The 25,192-nt window shown below is 37.0% G+C and overlaps 1 protein-coding gene across 1 annotated transcript; it reads right to left on the bottom strand.

Annotated features, from left to right (window-relative positions):
• Nucleotides 1-663: 663 nt before the first annotated feature.
• slc6a2 (solute carrier family 6 member 2) lies at nucleotides 664-23,516 on the bottom strand. The gene is made up of 15 exons (XM_072380199.1): nucleotides 23,446-23,516; nucleotides 22,638-23,106; nucleotides 21,017-21,148; nucleotides 19,474-19,711; nucleotides 11,788-11,926; nucleotides 11,216-11,350; nucleotides 10,478-10,581; nucleotides 8,969-9,093; nucleotides 8,716-8,828; nucleotides 7,559-7,687; nucleotides 6,678-6,777; nucleotides 6,021-6,121; nucleotides 3,408-3,575; nucleotides 2,701-2,772; nucleotides 664-2,388 (listed from the first exon to the last, which is right to left on the bottom strand). Exons 2-15 carry the CDS (start codon nucleotides 22,933-22,935, stop codon nucleotides 2,365-2,367), a joined length of 1,878 nt encoding a protein of 625 aa, XP_072236300.1. The 5' UTR covers nucleotides 22,936-23,106; nucleotides 23,446-23,516; the 3' UTR covers nucleotides 664-2,364.
• Between the last annotated feature and the right edge of the window lie 1,676 nt (nucleotides 23,517-25,192).

Here is a 25,192-nt window from a genome sequence, read left to right as displayed (position 1 = left end):
ACTTCCCCAGTTCATTCACTCCTTGTCAGATTGTCTTTGCTGTGCCTATGCAAGACCTTCCAGCCTTTTTTTTCGCTGGTTTGATCACCTGTTGCCAACTGTGCCCATGTCGTATACATCCTCTCTGTCTACGCCTTGTGCTTCTCTCTACGAGTATTGCATTATGGACTTGTCTCAGCATTTTTGGTGTTTCTGTGATTTTGACTGCTGGCTTTTCTTTGTCTGCCTGATTCCTGTGGAGTTTTTTGCCTGCTTGGATTGTTAATCTGGTTCGGACTTGTTTTTTACTGCTCCACTCATTCAGAACTTTAGGCAATAAATTATATTTAGAACTGAGACATCTTGGCAGTTTAATGCAATTGTGTCTTAACAGCTCCTGTTATACAAAATAGACCAAGATATAAATATATAAAGTAATACAAAATGGCTTAACTATATCAATATTTCACGTAAGCGTAAGCATGTCAAGGCACAGATGAGTAACAAAGGAAGAGACATGGAATGGTTATTCGTAGTAAGCTGTTATGAAACACCCTTAGCTCTAAAACCAAATGTGTTTATCAAGTTCCTCACAGGACCAACATTAAAGCGAAGCTGAAATCACATGGCCATGAGGTGTGTTTAAGAGAAATTTTTTATTCTTGTTGTGTGAATACTTAAGACTTCTTTTTTTACAGTTGTCACTCACGTTCAACAGGATATTGGTATTGAACACAGTATTTCTGTAAACATGATCCATGAGATCCAGGGTGTATTTGCTCACACTCATACGTGACAAAGTAGCCCAAGGTAACACTGAAGATTTTCTTTTTTTCTCAATAGTTCATCTTAGCTTTACATCAAACACCATTTTTTGACTATGGACAGTTACGTTTAAAATACTTTACATTCACAATTTGCTATAAACAATTTGATAAATACAAGATTAGATATAACAAAAGAATATATTTTTATGTCTCCTTATATAGTCCACATATGGTTTTTTTTTATTAGTGGCTTTAATCCTTTGAGTAAGGGTGTTTTATCATGATTAAAGATTCAATTTAGCTTAATTCCAATAAATAAAAAAAAGAGAAAAAAATATTCATATCACATCTAAAGGAACATGCTTGCAGTTCCATGGTGATGAAAAACACCACAAGTTACTCTATGTTGACAACTAAAATGCAAAAGGTGCTGCCGTGCAGTTATCAAAATTAATATACAGTACAGCGAAAAGTCTTTTTCGGTTTTCATTTCTCAGTGTACTGTACACCAACAACAAACTGTATGGTGGCAACAAATCCCAACACACACACACACACACCTCTCATTGTTCCTTTGGAGGAAAAGCCACAGATATTCTTTAGAAAAACGGAAAAGACAAAAATTTGAAATCACATAACTATAATACAAAACTATCTGTAACAGTAACGCCATTTGTTTTGGTGAATTTTCCCACTGCACTCTGATCAGCTAGGCGCTGACCAAGTTCCACATTAGTCTGTCTTTCGGACTGGGCTTGATAGATAGTCCAGCTTTTCGAAGCATGAAAGTTCATGAAGTCTGCTGAAGTTCTTTAAAAGCTTGGCACGGCATATGTATTATTCCCTTTTCTGTAATACAATGTGACACAAAAACTTTATGTCTGGCCTGTTTTTCCTTTACTGAATAGCTTGAACTTGATTAGCTGTTGATCTCCAGCTCTTTAATGTTAACGTCAAAGAGTTGAGTCAAACACAAGAGATTGCCATCCACAAATAATTTAGACTTTTGTGGGTTCCTGAGTCAGCACAGTTTATTCTATCTCTTTCTGTATGGACTATAGGAAAGATGGAGAGTCTCACTTAATAAGGCACTGACAGAGATAGGTCACTGTGCTAACAGAATGGGAAGAACAAAATCTTTTTTCCTATAATAAAGCAATAATAATTTATCACTGACCTTGATTATATTATTATGATCCTTGTATAGTGATACACAGAGAAGTTAAGGAGTGGTTTGGGTTCAAATTGTATTTCTTATCCCTCCCAAGAGGTAATAGTGTCAACACAATTTGTCTAACATCATGACTAAAGCTATGATTTGTCATAGTAATACTTTAAAACTATAATTATGTCCATGTGGAAGTATCTGTAAATTTCCTCATGACTTTCCCCTCCCTTATGAGCTGACGCAGTAGTTAAATTTGGTGAATGGTTTGAGAAACTCTGAAATCAAAGTACTTAAAGCTGCTGCTGACAACAAAGGCCTTGTGTGGTAAATGCACAGGAAGAAGAATGAGGCTGCTGAGAGAGACTGGAGCCTGTTGATCTCCTTGTTTGTCTGACCACCGTTGGCACACAGGAACTCCAAATGATGGATGGCAGTTCTGGGTATTTGTGATCAAATGGCCAACCAGTGCTTGAGCTGGAAAACAGAACAGAGTCTTACTTTTTTTGTGACCTTATGAAATACAGCATTCTCGTTTACTTGTCACAATTGTCTTGCTTAGCAGCTCATGTTGTCAGGAATGAAAATAGATATATGAATAAGAATTAAAAAAGTAATATTGCTAACTCTTTTGCCTGCTCCTCGGCATTTTAATTTCAATACATTAGCAAAATTCAGTGCAGAAGTGAATTCACAAACAACTGCATGTTTTCAAATCTGCATTACTAGCAGCTGCTCACATTATTTCCAGAGTTGTCCTGTAAGAAAAGCACAAAATGTTGCACTTACTTTGAACTGCCTTATATTTCCTTCAGCCACCAAATGATGTTCATGTTCTGGAGTGATGCAGTACGCTATCCTCTGCAACACAAACAATATGGTAATAACACATCCTTCCCGTTTCCTCTTACAATAGATATATTTTCTAAAAACTATAAAGAAACCACACTTATTGTTTCTTCTTTTTTGAACAGTTGCAATGTAAAATAGTTGAGATAATATGAGACATTCAAGAGGAAATGCAATCGATTGTCATCAGAATAGTTTTTGCCAAATTCTTCTCAAGAACATTACAACAATTTCTTCTGACACAAGAACTTCATTAGCGATGTCAGATTTTTCATGGAGATTATATTGTGTCTATCCTGAGAACCAATGAGAAATCTTCAACCTCAACTATCAACAGGAAATACCAATTGGATGTGGGGATTGTGACAGCAGAGTGAAGATGACACCGGTTGGCTGCTGAGAAATAAAAATAGCTGTGCTCTACTTTGATGATTACAATCATAAACTCTCAAAGCTTGTGTTTGTTTAAATTTTTCCCACAAAAGTGCTAGACCTTGAAAATATATATTTTTTTCCTGTGCTTTTTCCTTGTCACTGAACATCAGCCAAAACTTTAAGTCAACATATTTATTTCTCAGATAGCTACACAAATGTTTTCAATTGCTGTACTTTGTCATACTTTGTAGCAAAAATGCTTAGATACAGACCTCTTTGAACGTTCCTGGTACTGTGCAGAATTTGTACACGGCATAAAAGGGAACAAACAGCATGGAGGACATCGCCACACCCCAGCCCAGAACGTTGGACCAGTGAGGGAAGATGTAATCATCATACTTCAGGCCTGTTGAATTCACAGTACTAGCTATTACCACAAACTGTGAAAGAGAGAAGAAAAAAAAGAAAACAGACACATTTGAAGTGTTGCATATGTTTGTACTGGCAATGCTTGTAACATTCGAAGTTCCAGACATTAGAGGGGCAGAAAGTAAAAAGTAAGAGATTGAGAGAAGGAAAGAAAATGTAACGACAAGCGTGGAACAGAGTTAGTGAGGTCAATGGTGAGAATATTTTAATGGACCACATTAAAGTCCCTGTTTTAAGTTCTATAAAATTCTTTTTTTTGGGGGGGGGGTATTTGAACTCAGTCAGTCGACCCTGACTTGGATCTGAGTTGTCCAAGATTTAGTACCGCTGGTAAGTATCCGCTGAATTATGTGTAAATATTATGTGTTAATAGATTATCTTTATATTTTTTTAGAGGGTGTGATCTCACCAATTTATTTTTCTTTTTAATTCAACTGATTGAAATTGAACATAATTGGTTAAAAAAATACTACCAACACCATTCTTTTTTCAAAATTGTACTTTCTGTGCCTTAAACTGCACGGCGCTGTAAATGTTAGGCACTGTTTACATGTTTTTGAAGGTCTAATCCAGTCTAACTATCAAGTGAATAAGAACGGTGTTTTGTTGTTGTTTTTTTTTTTATCCTTGTGCACTGCACATTCACAGGTTGCACGAAAAAAGCTTACTGTAAATGTACTGGAGTATCACGCGTGGTGAGCTATCTTGACAGAAAAACTAAGCCAATATCCAGAAGGAGTCAGTGAACAACTGCACACTTAATGTTTTTAATGGGAAGAAAGAGGGCAAGTAGCAACCATCCGCAAATATGACCACATAGCAGCAGGATGTGTGTTAACACACTGCCAATATATAAAGATTTCATGAATGATCTTAGAGAAGCTGGTACTTGTCAGTATAGGGAGGATTGTAAGATAATTTAAAAAAAAAATAAGGAGTCCATCATTCTATATTGAAAAGTGAAAAATATTCAATGTAGTTTTACAATATTCTCAGAATATTTGTGTCTGAAATAATTTTTGAAACCACAAAAGAAAAGAAAAAAAATAGGAGCTACAGGTGTCAGTTAGCAAGCTAACTCTTAAAGTTAATGGCTGTGCAGTAACAAAAACACTGAACAAGTATGGTTTGTTTTTGGAAAACGAACATGGCAGGACAAAGTTTGCAAAGTTGCATTTGAAAAAGCCACAAGACTTCTGAAACAATGTCGTTTGGACAAAGGAGACCAAAATAAAGTTGTTTGGTCAAGACACACAATGGCATGTTTGGAGAGAACCAAACACAGCATATGAGCACAAACACCTCATCCCAACTGTTAAGCATGGTGGTGGAGGGATGATGATATGGGCTTGTTTTGCAGTCACATGACCCAGTCACCTTGCAGTCTTTGAGTCAACAATGAATTCTGCATACCAGAGTTAAATATAAGGTCATCTATTTGACTGCCAGGCAAATTTGATACAAAATGACTATAAAAAGAAAATAATCAAAGTCTCATACTAACTCAGTAAATGTCCAGATGTCAAATGAATACAAGTGCATGGTAAGAGTGAGAGTTGACCAAAATTCCTTCATAACAATGTGAAAGACTGATAACATCATGAACAAAGGTGGTTTTACAAGCTCCAAAATCATTTTTGTGTACTTAGTTTTGCACACACTACCTCTGCATGTTGGCTTACCTGTTGGTAAATGAATAATGACACTGTAATAATGTTGTATTGCGTTTCATCTGAGAAGGCATTTACCTAATTTCAGAAACGGGAAGGACCAGATGATTTTTATCATGTTCTGATAAGCAGAATTTTAGTGGAAGAGGATGGACTTTCTTTTTCACATGGCTGTATATATAAAGTAGGTAGTACAAAGGCTTCCAACGTATGAAGATATATCTGGAAACAATGGTAATTTATTTTAGAGTTTTTCCTTTTTCTCACAGCGTGCAGTGACATATTAACCTTAATCCTGCAAACTTCCACTGTTGCCCAGGCGAGGGTGCAGACAGTCAATTGTATGAAAGGAAGCACATGGCTGTCGACATCCACCCCAGGATAACAGTGGACTCGTCCATGTGCTTCCTCTAATGCACGTGGAGTCACACACAACTAAGTTTACCTGCCAGCCAGGAACTTGCTAGGAGGTTGGTTCAAACTATCTTCCCCTTTCTCATCATCTCTCTGGTTACAAGCAATAATCTTGACTGCTTATGATTTTATCTGGAGGTCTGTGGTGATGAATGATTGCATTTTCCTGTGTGCTATTTATCTTATTGCATTACTTTAATTAACTTTAGCTGTTGATTCTGATAAAGATGCAAGTCTAATTCCCCATTAAATGTTTGAAATGAGGCAGTCTACATTGTGTTATCGAGGGTCTTATCTGCTCAGTCTGAGTTTTGCTGTAGACATTCTTATGTTGGGATTCCAGTCTCAACTTTTTTCTTTTTTTTTCCTCACCAGCAGAAAAACTGGGCTGACAAATTTCCAGCACAGCCTCCAGTATAGTCCTGGCTTAAAGCCCATCATGCGCTCGATATCTTCGCTGAAGCGGTCCACACCTGCAGAGAGCATGAAAAGTTGAACAGAGTGGTGATAAACAATCAATATTCAGTCGCCGTAGGCTACAGCAAGTTCTTTGTGCCAAGTATGCTGTCTCACTGGAGAGTAGGAGGAAATCTAACATGTGATGGTCTACATCCTCATCTATTGATAGTTTTCTGTTCTGACATGAGTTGACCTTAACCTGCAACAAAAAAATCATGTGCTCTTGACGTTATTACTTAATGTTCTTATCAAGATTACCATGTTGTTTTCCATGTTTATTTAGTTGTTTCTGTCTTCCGGGCAATCCCTCTTTCAAGGATTTTGGATTGGTATCATTCTTGTACTGCTTAAAAGATAAGCCTTTTATGTCATACACTATTCAAATATGAGCCTTCCTACAGTGCTGAATCCCCCCAAATATATGTTGTTTTATTTCCTTGAAATTATGACAACTGGGAGAGTGTTTAAAATGTCTAAACTAAATTCATTGTCATTTACAAACTCATGACAAATGATGTGTTGGAAGTGTTTAATAAGGAAAATATTCTTAATTAGTAGTGAATTTCTTACCATAAAACCATGACACTCCAATGGCCTCGATCAACACACCAAATAGTATAGAGGTCCCTGCTGCATACTTATCAAGCAAGGTCAGAACATAGATCCCACCCTACAGAGGAGGAGGGAGGAAAAAAAATTTAATGTGCCTGAGCGTGTGGCCTGTCTGTAAACCTTTACCCTTTAAGATAAGTAGACCCTTGCATGCCATCAATCAACAAGTGTTCTTCCCACTTTAAAGAGTGTACTGAACTGTTTGTGCTTTTATTGCACTTTGGGGGGTCTGCAGGTCCACCTTCTAGAAAGTCTGTCTCGAAACACATAAAGATACTCCCTGTGCATTTGAGTTTGTGCACAATAAATCTTTTATATGTATCCTGAGCAGTACAATCTTGTACCTGGCAACTTGGATGCAAAAGAAATGATTGTCTTTCTCAGTCATTTTTATTAATTTGATTAGGGGAAGAAACCATGTGAATCACTAACACAATTTTTCATAAACCATTCTGTCTCCAGACTTTGCATGTCTGTAATGGCTAAGGTTTTTCCTTGCTGCTGAGGCCATGTGAATGAACAGGGACCATAGAGAAAGAAAAAACATTTGTTGGCTTCCTGAACACAGCTTTTATTTAATTGCAATTCTTCATAAGAGTGTGATGCAGTAGCTCTTCTGATCATTTCTTTGAGCGAGTACTGTGGCTCTGTTAAACAATTTTAAAAGATCATACAACATGAAAGGCAAGTGTAGTTCTAACCCCAATATTTATCATATTTGAGACTGCAGAACTTTAAGCATATTACCGAATCAAAATATTCAAGACTGTATTCACTCCTGTTTATGAATATAATCAAGTTGATAACTAAATGTAAAGACCATAAAATGTGATACTGACATTAGTAATGCAGATCAGGGCAACAAGGAAGGTTCCAAAAGCAGTGGCAAAGGTGAAGAGCTTTCTATTCCGCTTGAGAATCTTAAAGTCGTCTGTCAGGCCTGTGATCACTGCTTCCATCCCACCCATCTGTGGGACACAAATAGACATTTATATAGACATTTAATCGACATTATCATGAAAAGTTGCTCCCAACTGGAAATGTACTCCGATGGTCAATACAACCAATTTGCTGTCAGTAATTAGGCCAAGTGTGACTGTTGGATACCTGCGCATACCATGGTTGAAATTAAACAGCCAGTATTTTCAGCTCCACCTGAACACCCAAGCTAGGGCTTGCTGCAAGGCAATTATATTTTTAAGGTTACCAATTGCCTTATGATATAAAGGGCCAGATGACAATGACTCCGGCTGTTATATGAATAAGTAGACAACATTGAACTTAGTTTAATATACTATACATTATAACATAAATATTTGGTAAGATTTTCTGAATTACATCCATTTGATAAAAATGAACAGTTCAGATGTAACTTTAACTTGTTTCAGAGGACATACATATGTCTGCATTCTTATGTAATTTTAGTTTAGTTAAATTTTTAGCAACATCCATCCATCCACTTTCTATACTCGCTTAACTCAACCCAGGGTCGTGGGGGGGTAGAGCCTATCCCAGCTGCCATTTGGTGAGAGGCTGGGTACACCCTGTACAGGTTGCCAGTCTATCACAGGGCCACACAGAGGCAAACGAGTCAAACAACCATCCATGCTTCATCTCAACGCAGTCAAAGCAATCGTTTGTTTTTTTACCAAATAATTTCACATTTTCTTAACAACAAACAATGAATATAAAGTTCTCATTTGTCCAGACTAAATCTTTGCCATGTTTCAGGAGTCATCTAGATGCCTTGTGGTAAACCCTCTCCCCCTTTGTTACCTCTCTGATTAATGCTAGCAGGTTTGTTGTGGCGGTGAATCCTTTTTTAATAATGAATTTAACGGTTTTCAATTATTTATTTATTTGCCTCTCATGTATCTTGTCAATATCTTTCAATATGTGTGTTGAAATATATCAATTTGACTATTCCAAGAAGATTTCTACCTTTAATTATATCATTTAATACTAAGGAGTTGTCAAAGTGGTCAGTGGTACTCACCGAGCTGTCAATGCCCAGAGTCAGCAACATGACGAAAAACACAATAGCCCAAATTGTTGAGCCGGGTAGTGTAGAAATTGCCTCAGGATAGATGATAAACACCAGACCCGCTCCTGTACATACAACAGATATTTTGATTTTAATTACTGAAAGATACAAAATCACAGTAATGACAGCTGTGTATGTTTTTAAGCTGGTGATGTAGATCAGGAGTGTGAGCAGTATTTTTTGAATGGGAAATACCAGAACTCACCTTCTGTTGCCACGTCCTCTATTTTCACCCCATGTTTGTAAGCCATGTATCCAAGCACTGAGAAAATGGCAAACCCTGAGAAGAAACTGGTGACGCAGTTCACGGTGCTGGTCAAGAGAGCATCCCTAGTGTAAGAAAATGAAAAAATAAGAAAATTAAAAAGAACTCTGGTTTTCTTATTATGAACATTATACATTCCTAAAAGATCTGAACTGATTTCAGCTTTAGTTTGGCAAATGACTCAATAAGGATTTACCAAAAATATATTCATCCTTCAATACTCTTTATGTAACATTTTTGAACTGCTAAAATCTGTGCTGCTCTTTTAAGTAATGTTAAATGTGTTACTTGACATCTTTCAAGGGTGTCATGGGCTGATCACCACAACACTGTTGATTAAACTGAAGCTTTTGTTCTCTGCTCCTGGTTGGTAGCTTGCTCAGTAATTAGAGCGCTGTTCCATGGCCACTGACAGAATGAATAGGGTCAACTTGACCCCAGCCACCTTCAGGTTTAGGGAACAGAAACATCTCAATGAACAATTTCCTTCCATTTGACTTCCCCTCTTACTTTTCTTCTTTTTTCTATTGTGTATAGGCCGTGAACATTTTTTAAATGTTTTTAACCGACGCTGACCTCCTGTCTGGTCATTCAGGTCACTGGACAAGTACACAAACATGATCAGACAAAGATCATTAAGGCGAAGGAGAAATAAAGCATATTCTATTTTTTTATCCCCCTGCCTAGTCTTCATATTCTCAGCGTTGTTAGTTTTACTTTTAGTTTTTGTTAAGCATAACAATGTGGTCTATTTGCCACTAAACTATGTGATGCACTGATTAATTGTGCTATACCTCTTTTTTACCTTTAAAAAAAAAAAAAGTCTGTTTTTTTCAGTTGTTCTTTTCCAAACATCACTGGCCCAGTCTGGGGTTGAAGAGAATGAAGGGAATGAAACAAGACAAATGAGGAGGATTTCATATTGCTTATAGCATGTAGTACATCACCAAATAATCTTGGAAGGCTCTGTGATGACACTTTCTATTATGTGACACCTACAGGGAGGTCATGTATTTGATAATAACCGTTATATACCATAGTTAACAGTACAGTCGTTGTGAAATTATTTGAACAATCAATGTTGTTGAGAGGTGTGTTGCTACAGTAAGATGTATTTTGTCTTCTGTTTGGTCAACAGCATCTGCCTCCAACAACACCACCACAACCTATCAACATGGCAAAAGATAAGCAAAGCTCACAATGTAAAGTCTGGTTTCTTCTGAGGAAGAGCAGCTATATGACAACAGCCAGTGTGCAGCCTTTGGCTAGTATCTGGCAACCTTTTCTGGCCTGTGGTTTATCTGTCCTTGTACATCCGCACAGTGGAATAAGCAGGGCAGATTAGCATCACCTCTGCTGTGTTATCCAGACACAAAATGAAAAAAGGCAGGCTGCAGGATGTTGCTGTGGACTTTTTTTTCTTTCAACAATTCAGTATAAAGCCCCTACCTGTAGCAGTTGTTGTCAAACTTGTTATAGCTGGCAAATGCAATGAGCACACCAAAGCCTGCTCCTAGTGAGTAAAATATTTGGGTGGCAGCATCAGTCCACACCTATGGGTGGCCAAGAAAAGCAGAGAAAGAAGAGAGCCTTTTTATCAAAGCTAAAATACTTCATAGACACAGACTGAATTCAAAATAAGTTGTAATCTTTATCAATTAATGTTCATTACTCTAAAAATGTAAACCCGTTACACTGATTTCCTTGGAAAACACATTTCTTTTTACCATTTTATCAGCCAGGACGTCCTGGCTCTGGTTTGCAAAATAAGTTGATCACATTTAAGGTGCACAAATGTTTTGCAAAACATAAAGTTTTCTCAACCCTTTCAACATACATGAGATCTGCTGGTGGAAAATTGTATCTTAACAAGGGTTTATAAAGTGTGTTCATTCACATTCTGTACATACAGTCAGTATGGGAGGCACCAATGGAATTTAGCCTTTAGCCCTCAGAACACAATACCTCACCCAGTGGATTACAGTAAAAATGGGAGGGGGCACTTTAGATCAACCTGGACACAAATGTTACATGTAGTATATAAGATAGATGAACAGATGAAATACTTTCAAACAAAAGGTCTGTCCAGCAATGAAATCTGGATATTTAACAGCCTAATCTCTCAAACAAATAATCTTCCACTCTCACTGATAAAAATAATTGTAGTTGACAGGCACAGTCTCTAACCTCTAGATTCTTGAGACGCTTGAAGTCAATGTGAAGGTAGGCTCTGATGCCATCACCAGACCCTGGTAGTGTTATGCCTCGGATGAGCAACACAAACAAGACCACGTAGGGCATAGTAGCTGTGATGTACACCACCTGAGTACAAACACAGATCAAACACGTGAACCCCCCCACCCTTTTCAATGTAGTAATCTTAAAAGGCACAGATAGTGGTTGACAATGTACATTAAGAAAATAAAATCACACTTTAATTTTCTTACTATCTAAGACTATAAGTATTTCATGAATATTTAAAGATATGCAGTTAATTTGTGTTAGGAATCACTGCAGTGGCACTGGGATACATGAGACAAAGTAACTTTGTATTATATAATACATGAAATTATCAAAGAAGAGAAAAGTAACAGTGTTTGTTTGTCTCTTCACTGAATTTATTTGTTCTTTTCTTTCAATAATCTATAGTTGAAAAAGTTGAGCGAGCTAAAAGTAGATTATTTTTCTGACATAAGTCAGCATGAAATGATTCAGGTCTAAGAAATCAACAGTTGTTGTTTGGTGTTCCAATGCTGTACCTTTCCTGAAGACTTGACACCTTTCCACAGGCTGAAGTAGAGGATGAAGACGACCACAACCAAACACAAAGTTAACTCCCAGCGGGGCAATCCCAGGTCATGGATCCCACGACTTTGATGGAGGTTAAGCACACCCCGTCTGCATAAGACCAAGCAGAAAGAATAAAATGCATTTGGGAAGTTTTCTAAAATGCAATTAAATGAATCTCTAATTCTACATTTGGACCGTTTTTTTTCACAGACACAAGTACAATGTAAATGACTTTCAGGATCTTTAGTGATGAACTTAATTTACAAAATATAAACAAATTCAAGATTTGATTCCAGCAACAAACTTAGATGTTAGAGGCAAAGAAATACAGAAAAGTTCATAGAAGATAGAAGTAACATCATTCTGACAGATTCTACAGTCAGCACATTAGTTGGTGAGAGGTTAGGGTGTCAGAATTAGATATAAAAGGAGCACTCACCAAAGGTTTAGTCTGTCAAAACAAGATTGGGAAGTGGCTCACCACTTGGTGGTTTTTCTTTTTTACATTCTCTTTTTCAGAGAATCATTGATCAGTTCAAGTTCAAAATTGAAAACAACTGTGGTCTTTTAACATCTACAGTGCATTCAATTATGAAAAGATTTGGAGATTCTTAGGAAATCTCAGTGTGTAAAGACCAAGACCAAAAACCACTGTTGGTTGCATGTAACATTTGAGCCCTCAGGTGGCACTGCATGAGTAAATATGCCAACATGATAAATACATGGATTACTATGTGTACTGAGATATGCATACTGCATACATACTGAGGTACTATCGATGCAAAGTCACATATATTTCAATTCTAGAGAAACATTTTCCCGAAAGTTTCATAGTTATTTCAGCAACACAATACCAGGACTCATCCTGCATGAGCTGAAACATCATAGCTTCACAGACATGAGTAGAGGGAAGAGAGAGTGTGTTTCACTGGCCTGCTTGCAGTCCAGATCTGTCTCCTATCAAGAATATATGGTACATATTATGAGAAGAATGACTCTGGTTGTCTCATTAAGACCCTTTGGTCCTTTTCAAGCTGGTCAAAAAACTAACTAACACCCGCTAACATTGACTCTTGAAAGTAATGTGAAAGTGTTTCATTTGCACTCAGTCCAGTCCCAAATGACTCTGTAATAGTCATGGGTTTTAATTTATTTTTCTAACCTGTTGTTAAAACTGCTGACGGCTGACATCTGCAGTACAATCAAAATTAACTAGCCTGATTATCTGAAAGAGTTGTGATTATTAAAAACACGTCCTGCAGGATCCAGTGTAATACCATCACTTTTAGACACAAACAGACATGTTAGTATTACAAAAAAGGTACAAAATGGTATAAGAAGTATATAAATGGTAAAGCAAACTCAAGAGTGGTGGAGCACTGTTGTACTATGCAGTAACACAGTCTATGAAGGTAACAAGAAGTATTTGCAACTGTGATGTTAGTATGTATTGATATTGTAGGATGGCCACACTTTTGCTTCTAGCACTTTTACAAATCAAAATGCAACAGTAAACATACTTTGAGATAAAAAAAACTCTGGAAAGTCACTCCAAGCACCTTAAGAATGCATCTATGTATGCATGTAAATAGTCTGAGGTATTGCATGTTGTTCTGTTTTTTTTGGATAGCATGAAACTGTTAGGTTTGTTTTGTTTTTAAGCAGATCCACCCAAGAAATACATCAGTTATGTGAGTCTTTAAAAGCTGCCCAGATGGAAGTAGCAGAGGTGAATGTGGGAGTACAAGGATGAGGGAAGCTCTCTCAGGCGAATCATGACAGCACTCCACCCTCAGTCAACATTTCTGAGTGCTGCTTTTCACATACCCTGAGTTTATCACCTCACTGAGTATTCATTTCAATAACTACAAATAACCTTCAATAACCTACAAATACATTTAAATGTTTAGCAGCGCCTATGTACATTAGTCATATTTTATCTTCAATAAAGGTATCAGTATGGGTGAAAGCAAGGTATATCTAGATTAAAATGCAATTTGTTTATTGGCTCTCAAGATTAATTTTTCTCACCCACATTCACACAAATGCTTTGGCACCATCAGTAATGACTTTTTAGTGGTATTCTTCCACTTTTATCAGCAATTTTCCTTCAGTCAAACATGCCATCATGTCAAGGTGATGGCATGAATAGTGTTATGATATAATGAAACAAGGGAAGACAAATGGTGTCTCTCCCTTCCCTATGCAATTATTGTTTATAGCTGCAAGGTTTTTTTAAGGAATGTCTGCTGTATAGAAGTGGGAAGAAAGTCCACAACTTTAGTTTATCATAGTGGAATGGGGTAACGTTCATGTGATACATTCAATTATTATAGTCAATTTGGACAGAAAAAACAACTCTGTGGAGAGCTGTCAAAGCATTGATCTGTCAGGCTCCAGAGTACTTTATATGCCTTTTGAAAAATTTGAAGTGGACCACAACAAACGATTTACATAAGCCCTTCTACCTGCATCAGATCCAATACGCTCTAAAAAGCATCTGGTGCTATTTTTATAAAGTTTTTAAGTTTGCCATATTCACCTAAAAAGCCCTCTTGAAGTACTTTGACAAAAATGTCTGTAACACTTGTTACGAAGCGTAACGTATACTGACTTATTTGCAATGCAGCACCCAAATGCTGACTCAGGCAGTCATTTACTCTATAATTTATAGATTTCATTCGATGGAAATAAAAATACAACTGAGTCTCTCGGGGCTTTCTAATCTGACTCTGGTCTTGAGATAAGGACAAGGAAACTTGCTCTGTTTTTTTTTTTTTTTTTTGGAGCCCAAGCTTATTCATTTGACCTCAGTTTTTCAGCTGTTTCTGACTAAATTTAGAGATGTTTTTTCAGGTGGCAATTGTGAAGAATAGCTTAGAGCATAGGAGCCAACAGCTTGCATCCCATTTGTTTTACATATGAACAAAAAAGGAATAGTTTCACAATGAAAACTAGTAGAGTGCAGTGATTGTGAGCAGCCTCCTAAATTTGTGCCATCTTAGAAATTTTCAGGTGCTATCGCTTTGTAGAATAAAAGAGGTGTTGCACGTGGGATAAAATTGTACAAATGACACTGTACAAATATGCACCTCTACGTCAAACACCTACTGAGCAAATGTGATCTTTTTACCATAAAATCTTATGAGTGTTAATAATGAAACTAAGGAACTACAACAAGAATAAATGTACTTTCTGCACATCTTTATGCAAAAACCAATGAAATTAGGCAAAACACAGCTATAAAAACTGAGCTAATCTCTTAAGGAAAGGCATGACCATCCAAGCAATACAAATGAAGACTATGTCGTAGTGGTCCAGATGAAAGGGAAAAAAAGCGTACAAAAGTTTATGTGTTCCTGGAAATGTCTCTGGTCTACATGCCATAAGGTATTGTGTCATTCATGAGAGTCTGTTTTTACAGAGTAATTGGATGGTTTACAATAACTGGTATCTCTAAGTTAGAAATATATGTATATATGAAAGGTACAGTGAAGGAAATATTTTTAATTGAAGATGATGTGATGGTAAAACAAGTAATATACAACAAAGACAGACTGCAACAAATGTTCAAAATTGTTAGATGTTGCTCCTGAGCAACAAAGCACTACCAGTGTGTTTCATTTGGACATCAATATGTAGGAGTATAACATTTAAAAGCGCTTTTGTTCCATTTAAATTTGCCCTAAGACTTCCCTCAAGAAAGATTCAATTTAGTTGGCATGTGATGTTATGGGTTGATAAACAGTGGAACTTTATTTGGATCAGATACTCAGGTTGCTTACACAACAGCTCAACACACCAAAAAAAACTTCAGGAACACGCAAAGTGAAGTATGTTCAGACACACACTCCTTTGGGAATGAAGGATCTGTGAAACTCTTTCACATTTATGTATCTTTATCCAATAAAAAAAATTAAACTAAATGGTATGTGCTGAAGCCGATTACATTGAGAAGACATCAGTTTATTTGTCAAAGAAATTGTGAAAGACTGTGCTGTGACCTACAGGTCTCGTGTTAGTGTAGTGTTGCAAAGCCCCAAGGCCTCCTTTTTCATCTGATAGCATTGATAATGCACTTCCAGTAAATGCACACAAGAACATCAGTCTGAGTCCCTTTGGTCCAGTTACTCTAAACACATTTAGTCTTATCATCACTCAGAAAGCTGGTTGTTTTGCTATCCTAACCCTGACTGCTGCCAGCAGTTGGTCTCTGTGTACTTGAGGCTGGCACATTATTGCATGCAGCCTGGTCTTAGTGTTGGTTTTGACAGGGGAAACGGGGCTTGAATATAATGGATAGATACAAAAGATAAGAGGGGGTGTTCTACCTCATTTCCGTCTGATTTATTTAATCAATCACACATGGTTCTGTTCTTGTTATTTTAAAAGTAGTTATTTCAATAAATATGGTAAATTGTGTGTGCAATAGAAGTTAAAACAATCTTCTCAAATGTCTATGTTTTTAGATCTCTTTGTTTAAATTAAGGTGATTTATCATGTCTATTTATCCATGGCATTAAATCAGATGTTGTTGCTTCATTCTGCAATAGATTTAAAGAGAAAGAATATGGGGGCTAATGAAAAATTTAATTAATTTTAAAAATATACACATATATCCCCATATACATATTCATGTGTGTATATATATATATATATATATATATATATATATATATATATATATATATATATGTATATGTATGGCAGGTGCTGATATACAAAATTCACTGATCAACTGTTCACTAGCAAGGGTGAGTACCTCTATAAAAATCTGAAGTTTTGGCAGCTTACTGGTCTGTTGCTTCTCATCAATCTTGGAGGGGATTTAAACAATTTGGGAAACATTCTGCAATAAGAAAGATTATTCACAGGTGGAAAATTTCTCAGACAGCTGCCAATCTTCCAAGGAGTGGAGTCCCAGTAATTTCACCTCAAGGTCAAACTGTGCAATACTCAGAGAATTCCAAAAAAAAACAAGAGCAACACGTCAAAGTTGACAGGCTTCAGTTTGCACATTCAATGTTAAAGTTCATGACTGCAAAATTAGAAAGAGACAACATATAAATTGCGAAAAAGCCAACCCGCCCTTTAACAACTGAACCTTATACATAGGCCTACTAGATGCAGTAGCCTCAAACTAATACCTTGCTAGCTAGCGCCTCTAGCTACATGGTGGAAATGGGTCTTACAAGGATACAAGAATCTGCAGAACATGGGCAATCTACTTAAATCTCAGAGGAACAATGAGAAAGAACAAAGGAAAGAAACTGGAATACCAATAATGTGTAGAATGAACCTGAAGTTGTTAGATCTGGAGTTCTGGATTCTATGAGTAACTACAGTCTGTGGTCACTCTGTTGATTCATTTTGCACAGAACTGCATTGATGGAAAGTTCTCAATCACTGTCAATTTGCACTTCATTTTTCACCTGGTACTTTTACTAACTTTTACCAAAGAAAGCTGATATCAACAGATACACCAACATACTGCTGTGACTTCCTGACTGACTTCTTGCTGGTGTGCCAAAAGACAGAGTTATGGTACATATTGTCAGACCAGGTCTCAAAGAAAGATGTATTTGGCTCTACCAAATTTCCTTAAAAATCTCTTCCATCTCTCTCCATCTCTTCCATGAGTGAGATCATCAGGGGACTTACTTAGCTTTTGCTCTATGTAGATGAAAATGTAAAAGTTACATCTGCTTGTTCCTCTCAACTGCAGTGAATCACTGTAGGTTATTGCTTGAAAATCTGTTAAGTGATGATTTCAATTGATGAAAAATCCAAGCTATCTAAATTTAAATGTGAAGTTTGAGTTTTCTTGCACTAACCACCATAACTACACCAAATTAAATCAACTCTATGAAATACTGAATTAGACACATTTGTTTTGTGGATGTAGAGCAGTGTAAGAGATGAAGCAACTGAATTGTTGACTCAGTTGGCCTCCCTCATGCTGTGCCTTGGCCTTGCTCCTGTACTCAAAGCTTGCTGTAAGGAGGATTTATGGTCCCCTACAGTGTCAAACCCCATGGAAAATGCATCTGAAAGTACCCTATTGTTGTCAGCCTGTCCATGCACATGCACTGATTTCTTTCCCGTAAATTAACTGTATTAATACAACCAGAGTATATACTTTGGATTTTTATTTTATGGACCATATCTATTCTTTGGTTGCTATTGCATCACTATTTTAAAGGTTTGTCATAATTCACAAGGCTAGAGCTTTCATACGAGTATTGGCCTCCTTGTGATACATAAAAAGTGTTTACATACCTATGATATATCAGGTTTGGAGATCCTTGAAAGAATAAACAGGGATGCTTTTTAAATAAACATACCGTATTAGCTTGTGTTGCTCAGCAGAAAAGGAGTGGACAATAACAATCTTAGTTTATGGCTGTGTTACATTCTGACTTTATTCTGTGCGTCATGCTTAGCATGCATCCCTTGTATTGTCCAAGTCATTTCCAGACTTCCTCTGGGCTGCATAGTCAGTCTTCACAGCGGCTGAGGAAGAACTGGCTGTCTTTGAACTATAAACAGAAGGAGCTCTTTTCATTCACTTCAAAGAGCTCATTTGAACTTTTTATGTATACACCTTTTGTGGTGCAAAAACCTATGGGTAGACAATTTCAGAGTACTCTGCTCCCTTTTATGTAACTGGTCACCTTCTTCATATTGACAGCGGTTCACTTGTTTTATGGGGGTTTACACAAGACACTATTTTCTAAGATTACTATCTTATGCTGAAAACATATATTCCATAAAATGCTGTCAATAAGTATATCACATAATGACTCAGCAAAGTTTTTATTTAACACTCAGTACATTTCTATGCATAAAATGGTAATAGCTTAGGTGGGTCATTTAATTAGACTACTCTCCTTGTCCCAGTATACAAGCACAGGAGAGAAGTCAGTTTATTGAATGAACTCTCCTGTGATAGGTGACACTATGCCCCCTTTTAGCTTGTTAATGTTACATGAGCTAATACAACTGACAAACAACTAAGCTTGCAGCATATTAGTATCATGTGGAGCAATGAGTTGGACTTCTGTACAGCTCTGTACATTTTGTACGTGCTGCATTCTGCACTTTATTTTTTCAATAAATTAAATACATGCTATATTTTGTTGTTATTCTCTGTTCTTGGTGTACTTCGGGGTCAGGGAATGGCTAAAACAACACAGCAATAGTAGACAGTAAAATATGCATACATATATAAAATGATTTCTTTTTTGCATATTTCTTATTTATGTCATATATATATAGTGACTTGAAAATTAAGAAAATAACCAAACACTGCCATATGCACACAGTAGCTTCACTGACATGCAGGACAAGTTACTGAAATAATGGTACATTGAACTATTGCCATAGAATTACGTATACTAGACACCTCATCTCTATTTATTTGATATAAGATCTCATCAGTCATTCAACCTTAATGTCTTCATGAAAGCATTACCATAAGGTTGAGGGATCACCAGAAATATTGGGTCACCTTTCAGAAAAGTTAACTATTTGGATACCTTTCACCTGAAACTTGAAAAACGTTAGGTCCACTTAAAATTAGAGTTACATAAAGTCCTGATCATATAGGTTACTTTCAGATTAATTATTTGCTGAGAATTTTAAACATAACTTACTCATAGTACTCTGCTGCTGGGGTGATCTTGTACTTGGCATAAGAGGTGCCGTTGCCAAAGACGGATCCATTGATGGCTTTGGGATCGGTGCAGTTCCTACTGTTCCAGATGTTGTCACAGTTGAGCCATGGTAGTTCACTAGTCATGGAGGAGAACAGGTAGTGGAGGGACCAGGCAATGATGACATTGTAGTAGAAGCCAACATACAGGGCTATGATAATCACTGTGTAGCCCACACCTGAGGAGCACAGGGTTATTAGAGAAGAAGAAGAAAAAGCTCTTACAAAGTTTTAACCATGCAATCATTAGTTTTTCCCTGTTATGCAAAGAAAAACTTGAATTAGTGCATCATTGATGAGGAACACAGGCCACCTGTAAATTCAATTAATATTTACTCTGTTTACTCTGTCTTTCTGTGAAAACGTATTATCTGCTTTTACTATGCGATTTGTTTTGAGAGTATTTTCACTTCAAAATGACAAGCAGTATCCAAATGCTGCAACTGCACTTAACAAAGAAAAGAAGATGCATCTAGTACCCAAGTAGCAAGTCATGAGCAGGACAAAACCAACAGACATTTGAAACAACCATACCTTAAGACTGCTTCATTATCTTATCATTACCATGAAGTTGGCTTACTTTCTCACTGGGGCTTTAGCTTGAAAGTGCTTGTACATAACTGTTATCTGACCAACCTCTCAGATGTTTAAATAATGTTCACATGCACTCATTTACCGGGCATTAATGGTTATTGTCCATCATTTTGAGCTGTTTCTGGGGTGTGAAATCTAGGATGTGTTATTCTATCTCCACTGGAATGTGATGTCCTTACACGAAACAGAGAAGCCCATAAACCCTTCACCCTCTCGTTCTATGCAGGAAAAAAACAAACCCGCCTCAGCATCGAAGCCAACAAAAGCAATGACTGGTGCTAGATACTTGTCTGGCAGTACCTGAAAAAACGTGTTGTTAGTGCTTCTTATTAAGTTAATAAGCACAAATACAGGTTTGTGCAGTTATTTTAAAGGAATATTGATATAGTGTGAATTCACAGCTGTGTCAAGAACTCATTTAACTCAGTGTAAGGATTAGTTCAAGGATGACCCAACAAAAACTTAAATCATGGTGGATTTTATTCTTTTTTTTCCATGATGTTGCTGTTGGTATTAACTGATTCATATGCAACTAAATCAGCCACTGTCACAAGCATATTACAAACACTGACCTAGATTGGTTTAGATTTATTCATCTGATGTATTTTTCACAAGTATACACAGGGGCATAGGGTTGAAAGTACAATCAAAAATGTTTTCTTTAAAAAAAAAGAAAGAAAAGGCAAATGAAAGAGCCACTGTGACAGGTTTTAGTTACAATTGACTCTCATGGACATCAAAGGGGAAAGGACAAGAACAAGGGGATGAAATTAAAGGGCAAGACAGCACTGTTTAAGAGGTTACAAAGAGACTGCAGTCTATAGACATGCAAGTTCATAAGTGAGTAGCATTGGACTTATGTGTGTGTGTATGTGTGTGTTGCATATCACCTTTAAAGGCAGGGCATATTTTCCAAACAGTAGCTGCCCCTTCTCTGTTGTACTGACCCAAGGCAAGTTCCATATAGAACAATGGCATCCCCGCAATAACCAGGAAAAGAATGTAGGGGATCAAAAAGGCACCTGGAAAGACACAGTTGTTTTACATTAAAAAAAAATTTCTGCTATTTTGCCTCTACTTTAAATTTTTGTTTGGAAGAGAACATTTCAAATGTTTGCTTGGCACTGAAACCGGCACTAGATAAAACACAACACCCCTCAAAATGAACATAGACACAGAAGTGGCAGGGGGTCTGACATTCTCTGAAAAAATAACAAACCATAGCATACTCGAGGGGAGGCTCAAAGCTATTTTCATGCTGTGCCTCAGAAGCACATCTATCATCAAGGAAATGACCTCTTTTAATTGAACTGCTGTTGACATAGTCCATCACAGATGACACACTATCCACAGAGATGAATGCATTTTGCTGAGGGCCAGTATGATTGACAGCCTGGTGGTGGAGTTGACCACTGAGAGTACCGAGCATATTTTTGCCCTGTGAATGGATACATGGACAAACAGAATACGGGGCACACCTTCTAGTGAGCACTCTGTTGTCGTGAATATTGAAGGTAAAGAAAAAAATAAAAATAAATCTTTTGTTGGTTCATCCACGCACAGACTACTGTTGTTGTCTCTCAGTATAGTGAAGCTTCAGAGCTTATTAGTTTTGACAACAATCAATAGACACATTTACAGAGTAGCTATGAAGACAAACACAAACTGGAGTAGCCATATAAACAATGTAGATATAGTTTTTAACAGGATATCATCAGACGTATCAGTTTCAAAGCTACACAGGCTTTACATAAGCAAACAGAGGAGTTCTCACCATCACGCACAATACTTTTTTCTTGTTAACTAGCAAAGATGTAAGTGAAAATTGCTTTCAACATCACTGTACATTGTGACTGGGAGAGCATTTTCTCAATTTTCAAATGAAAAAAAACTATTTGAATATGGTATAAAACATTTTCTACTATTTTAATGGTTGTAACCTTTGTCAAGAAATGCATGGAACATTTAAAACAAACTAACAGGAAATCTAAAAATACACTTTCAGCTGCCTCCAGTTACCCATCTGTCAGTTTGTGTGGAGATCTTGTCACTTTTCTTGAATTATCGGACAGACTCAAATTATACAGTTCAGCTGTGCATGCCTTGAAAAATAAAATGAGGCATTTCCTTCATCATGACTGCTAAATGCACTTCCCCATTTATACACCTGGGACTATTAAAGGAGATTAAAGGAGCTCATATTTGAACAAGAACAATACTTATCATCAACTTTACATATACACATCTGAAAAAAAAAACAAGTAGTAATAGTGGCGATTTGCTTTCTATGGCTGTCAACATGTTTTGGAAACATTTGGAATGGAAAACGAATGGAAATGCATTGTACATGTGCCTTTCTATTTATATATTTGTGATTAGCCATTTAAGTATATTATAACAGAAACTAACGGCGCGCTAAATTTGGTTAGATCTTTTAGATTTTTTTTAAGAAGCTATTCAGCTTTACTCACATGAATAAAGAATGAAATAAAAAAAAAACACATTACTTACCTCCTCCATTTTTGTAGCACAAGTAAGGAAATCTCCAAACATTGGCCAAGTCCACCGCGAAGCCAATAACCGACAATAGAAAGTCTATTTTCTTGCTCCAAGTTTCTCGCTCTTCCTCGGAGGTGGACCCAGGCGGACCTGCGAGGTGCCCAGGGGTGGGAATGATTGTAGAACTGGTGTACTGGACACCATTCTGGTCCTTCACCAGTATCAGTTCAACCTCTTTTTTCTCCACATTGCATTGTTTCAGCGGGGCAACCGACGAGAGCTTGTGTTCTGGCAGAACCTGGATATTCATCTTCTCTGCGATGCGTGCGAAGTCCACGCCGGCACGTCGCTCTCAAGGTCCCCTGAGGGTTCTGGTGGAGCAGATGGGCTGAGTCGGGCCGCTGGGTTGAGGATCGCTATCCAAACCTAATAAGCAAGTGTCCACCGTGTAATCTACAGGTGACACCTCCGTGTGCATCGGCTGGGGAGGAGGGAAGACAGATAGAGAATTTGGAGAGGTTTAGTGCGTGTGCGTAAAGTTCAAGTACAGTTACGCACAAGTGGAAATACAGTTTAGGGGTTGGAGACAGGAATTAATTACTTTATTCTCCATACAACAGACATACCCTCTGTCTGTATGATTTAGATACAAATGCCGTATTAAGATAAAACACTGACGTCTTGCGCTCTGAATTTGACAACTTAAGAACATTATTCATAAGGATAATGAAAAAGATAAGTAACTACTTAAATATGACTCAGTTGCTAAAGCAATTTAAAGTCCTATAAAACCGAAAATAAAAAAGGCTATTTGGCGTACTTGGTAAAGCTAAGGACACCTCTCCATGACCCGATGCCGCTGTTGTCCGGACGCATCTGAGGCAAGACTGCCCATTCTGAAGGAACTTTGAGACTCGCCTTCTCAAGCAGAGAGGATAAAAAAATGCGAGCTTTTAAATCAGTTTCCTCTCTCTCTTCCACGTGATATTTTATAATTGAACACTTTTTCTCCAGTCTGATGTAGACTTGGCATGAAAGCTGTTGTCTTAGCGCAAGTTTCCATAAACTCAAGGTAAATATCCACCTCTGATCTGACAGACATATTAGGACTAATCCACATGGAACGGGAGATCATACGATGACTTACTTTTCTACAACTCAAATGTTTTATTTGGAAAAAAAAAAACTTCATAAAGCGTGTTTTCATGTGATGTTTTCCATGAGGGTAAAAGAAAAATCCTATTTCTGTATTGGTATGTATCGGCACTTTGATGTAACATAAGGGATGTAACAGAGATATAATATCACCTTACCTTTAGGTTCCTGTAAAACTTGAATTTATAACAAAACTTTTTTTAATGTTTTAATTTGAACTTATCTGTTTCTTCTCTGCACTAAACAGATTGAATTACAGTTTTCTAAGAAGCCGTAAAAGCTTTGTGTTCCATGTGTAATTCAATTCTACAGCAGCTTTTGCCAGGGGCAATGATTTCTATTAGATATGGTTGATCAGTTCATCCCATTAAAGTCAATGAATGTCCTCTTTGCTCTCCAATGCTTGTTTTATAAAGCCCTAATAGGGCTACTTTTGGGTGTTTTGTTTGTGGAGATTGAATAACTGCAGTGAGGGTAAAGCCACAGACCAGGTAACAATAAAGGACCATGTGTTATTACTGTTGTTTTCTCCTGAATTAATGTTATTGTTCCACACTATTTTGCATTGTGAGACACATTTCAATATCTCTGGCCAAAATGTATTATATGTTGATCGTTGATTGTTTCAAAGTAGATGCTTGATTTTTTTTCTTTCTATTTGACAAGTGAGTTTCTTTACAAATGAAGGCATAAGTAATAAAAAATGTTTATGTGGGTTGATGAAAATGTCCTCATAGATGATCTTTGATGTGCATACTACAGGTGCGTCACTGACATTAGAATCTTAACAAAAAAAGTAGACACATAGCTTTATCCATGGAAAATACTGCCCAAGGCAATGTAATACCATCCTTCATCTTTTTTACGGTGATCACCTTGGATCCCTTACTCTGGTTCTTGAGACCCTCCTTTTTATATTTCTCGTAAGGTCTGATCTCTCGAAAAATAATCTAATGAAAGATGACGCAGCCTCTCAGCAGCCACAGTATAACCCCTGTGAATTTAAACCAAGCATTTGGTTGGAATCACAGCAACGATTATGTTCCTTTCTGTCTTTTTGCACAAAATGTCATGATCCATGGTTATTTGTGTTTTGATTTCTTGTTCTTTGGTTTTCTGGTCTTTTTTTTTTGTTGTTGTTTTCATTCTGTTTTGTGTTCTTGAGTTATTGGTTTGTTATCAGGTTTTTTTTTTGGTTTGTATTAGTCTAGCTTTTAGTTGTTTGTAATAGTTACTCTCATGTTTTGTCTTTGTTAGTTTCACTTTGAGTCAATTAGTCTTGTCTCGCCTCAGTTCTGTTTTGTTCTTTTTCCAACTTTCCTCCAGTAGTCATCCTCAGATTCCCTGTTCAAGTCCTTTGCTCCACTCACTCACTCACTCACTCACTCACTCACTCACTCACTCACTCACTC

The sequence above is a fragment of the Leuresthes tenuis genome, unplaced genomic scaffold, assembly GCF_036924035.1.
Source record: "Leuresthes tenuis unplaced genomic scaffold, fLeuTen1.0.hap1 SCAF_2, whole genome shotgun sequence".
NCBI lineage: Eukaryota > Metazoa > Chordata > Actinopteri > Atheriniformes > Atherinopsidae > Leuresthes > Leuresthes tenuis.
This window is presented reverse-complemented; position numbering and strand designations above follow the sequence as displayed.

What these genes read in the sequence shown, in the direction of transcription:
- slc6a2 (XM_072380199.1), bottom strand. Translation starts at nt 22,935, where the DNA reads ATGAATATCCAGGTTCTGCCAGAACACAAGCTCTCGTCGGTTGCCCCG. An exon ending in AGAGGACGTGGCAACAGAAG is followed by an intron (nt 8,829 to 8,968) that starts GTGAGTTCTGGT and finishes TTGTATGTACAG; the next exon opens with GAGCGGGTCTGGTGTTTATC. An exon ending in CCCTGATCTGCATTACTAAT is followed by an intron (nt 6,778 to 7,558) that starts GTCAGTATCACA and finishes CCTCCTCTGTAG; the next exon opens with GGTGGGATCTATGTTCTGAC.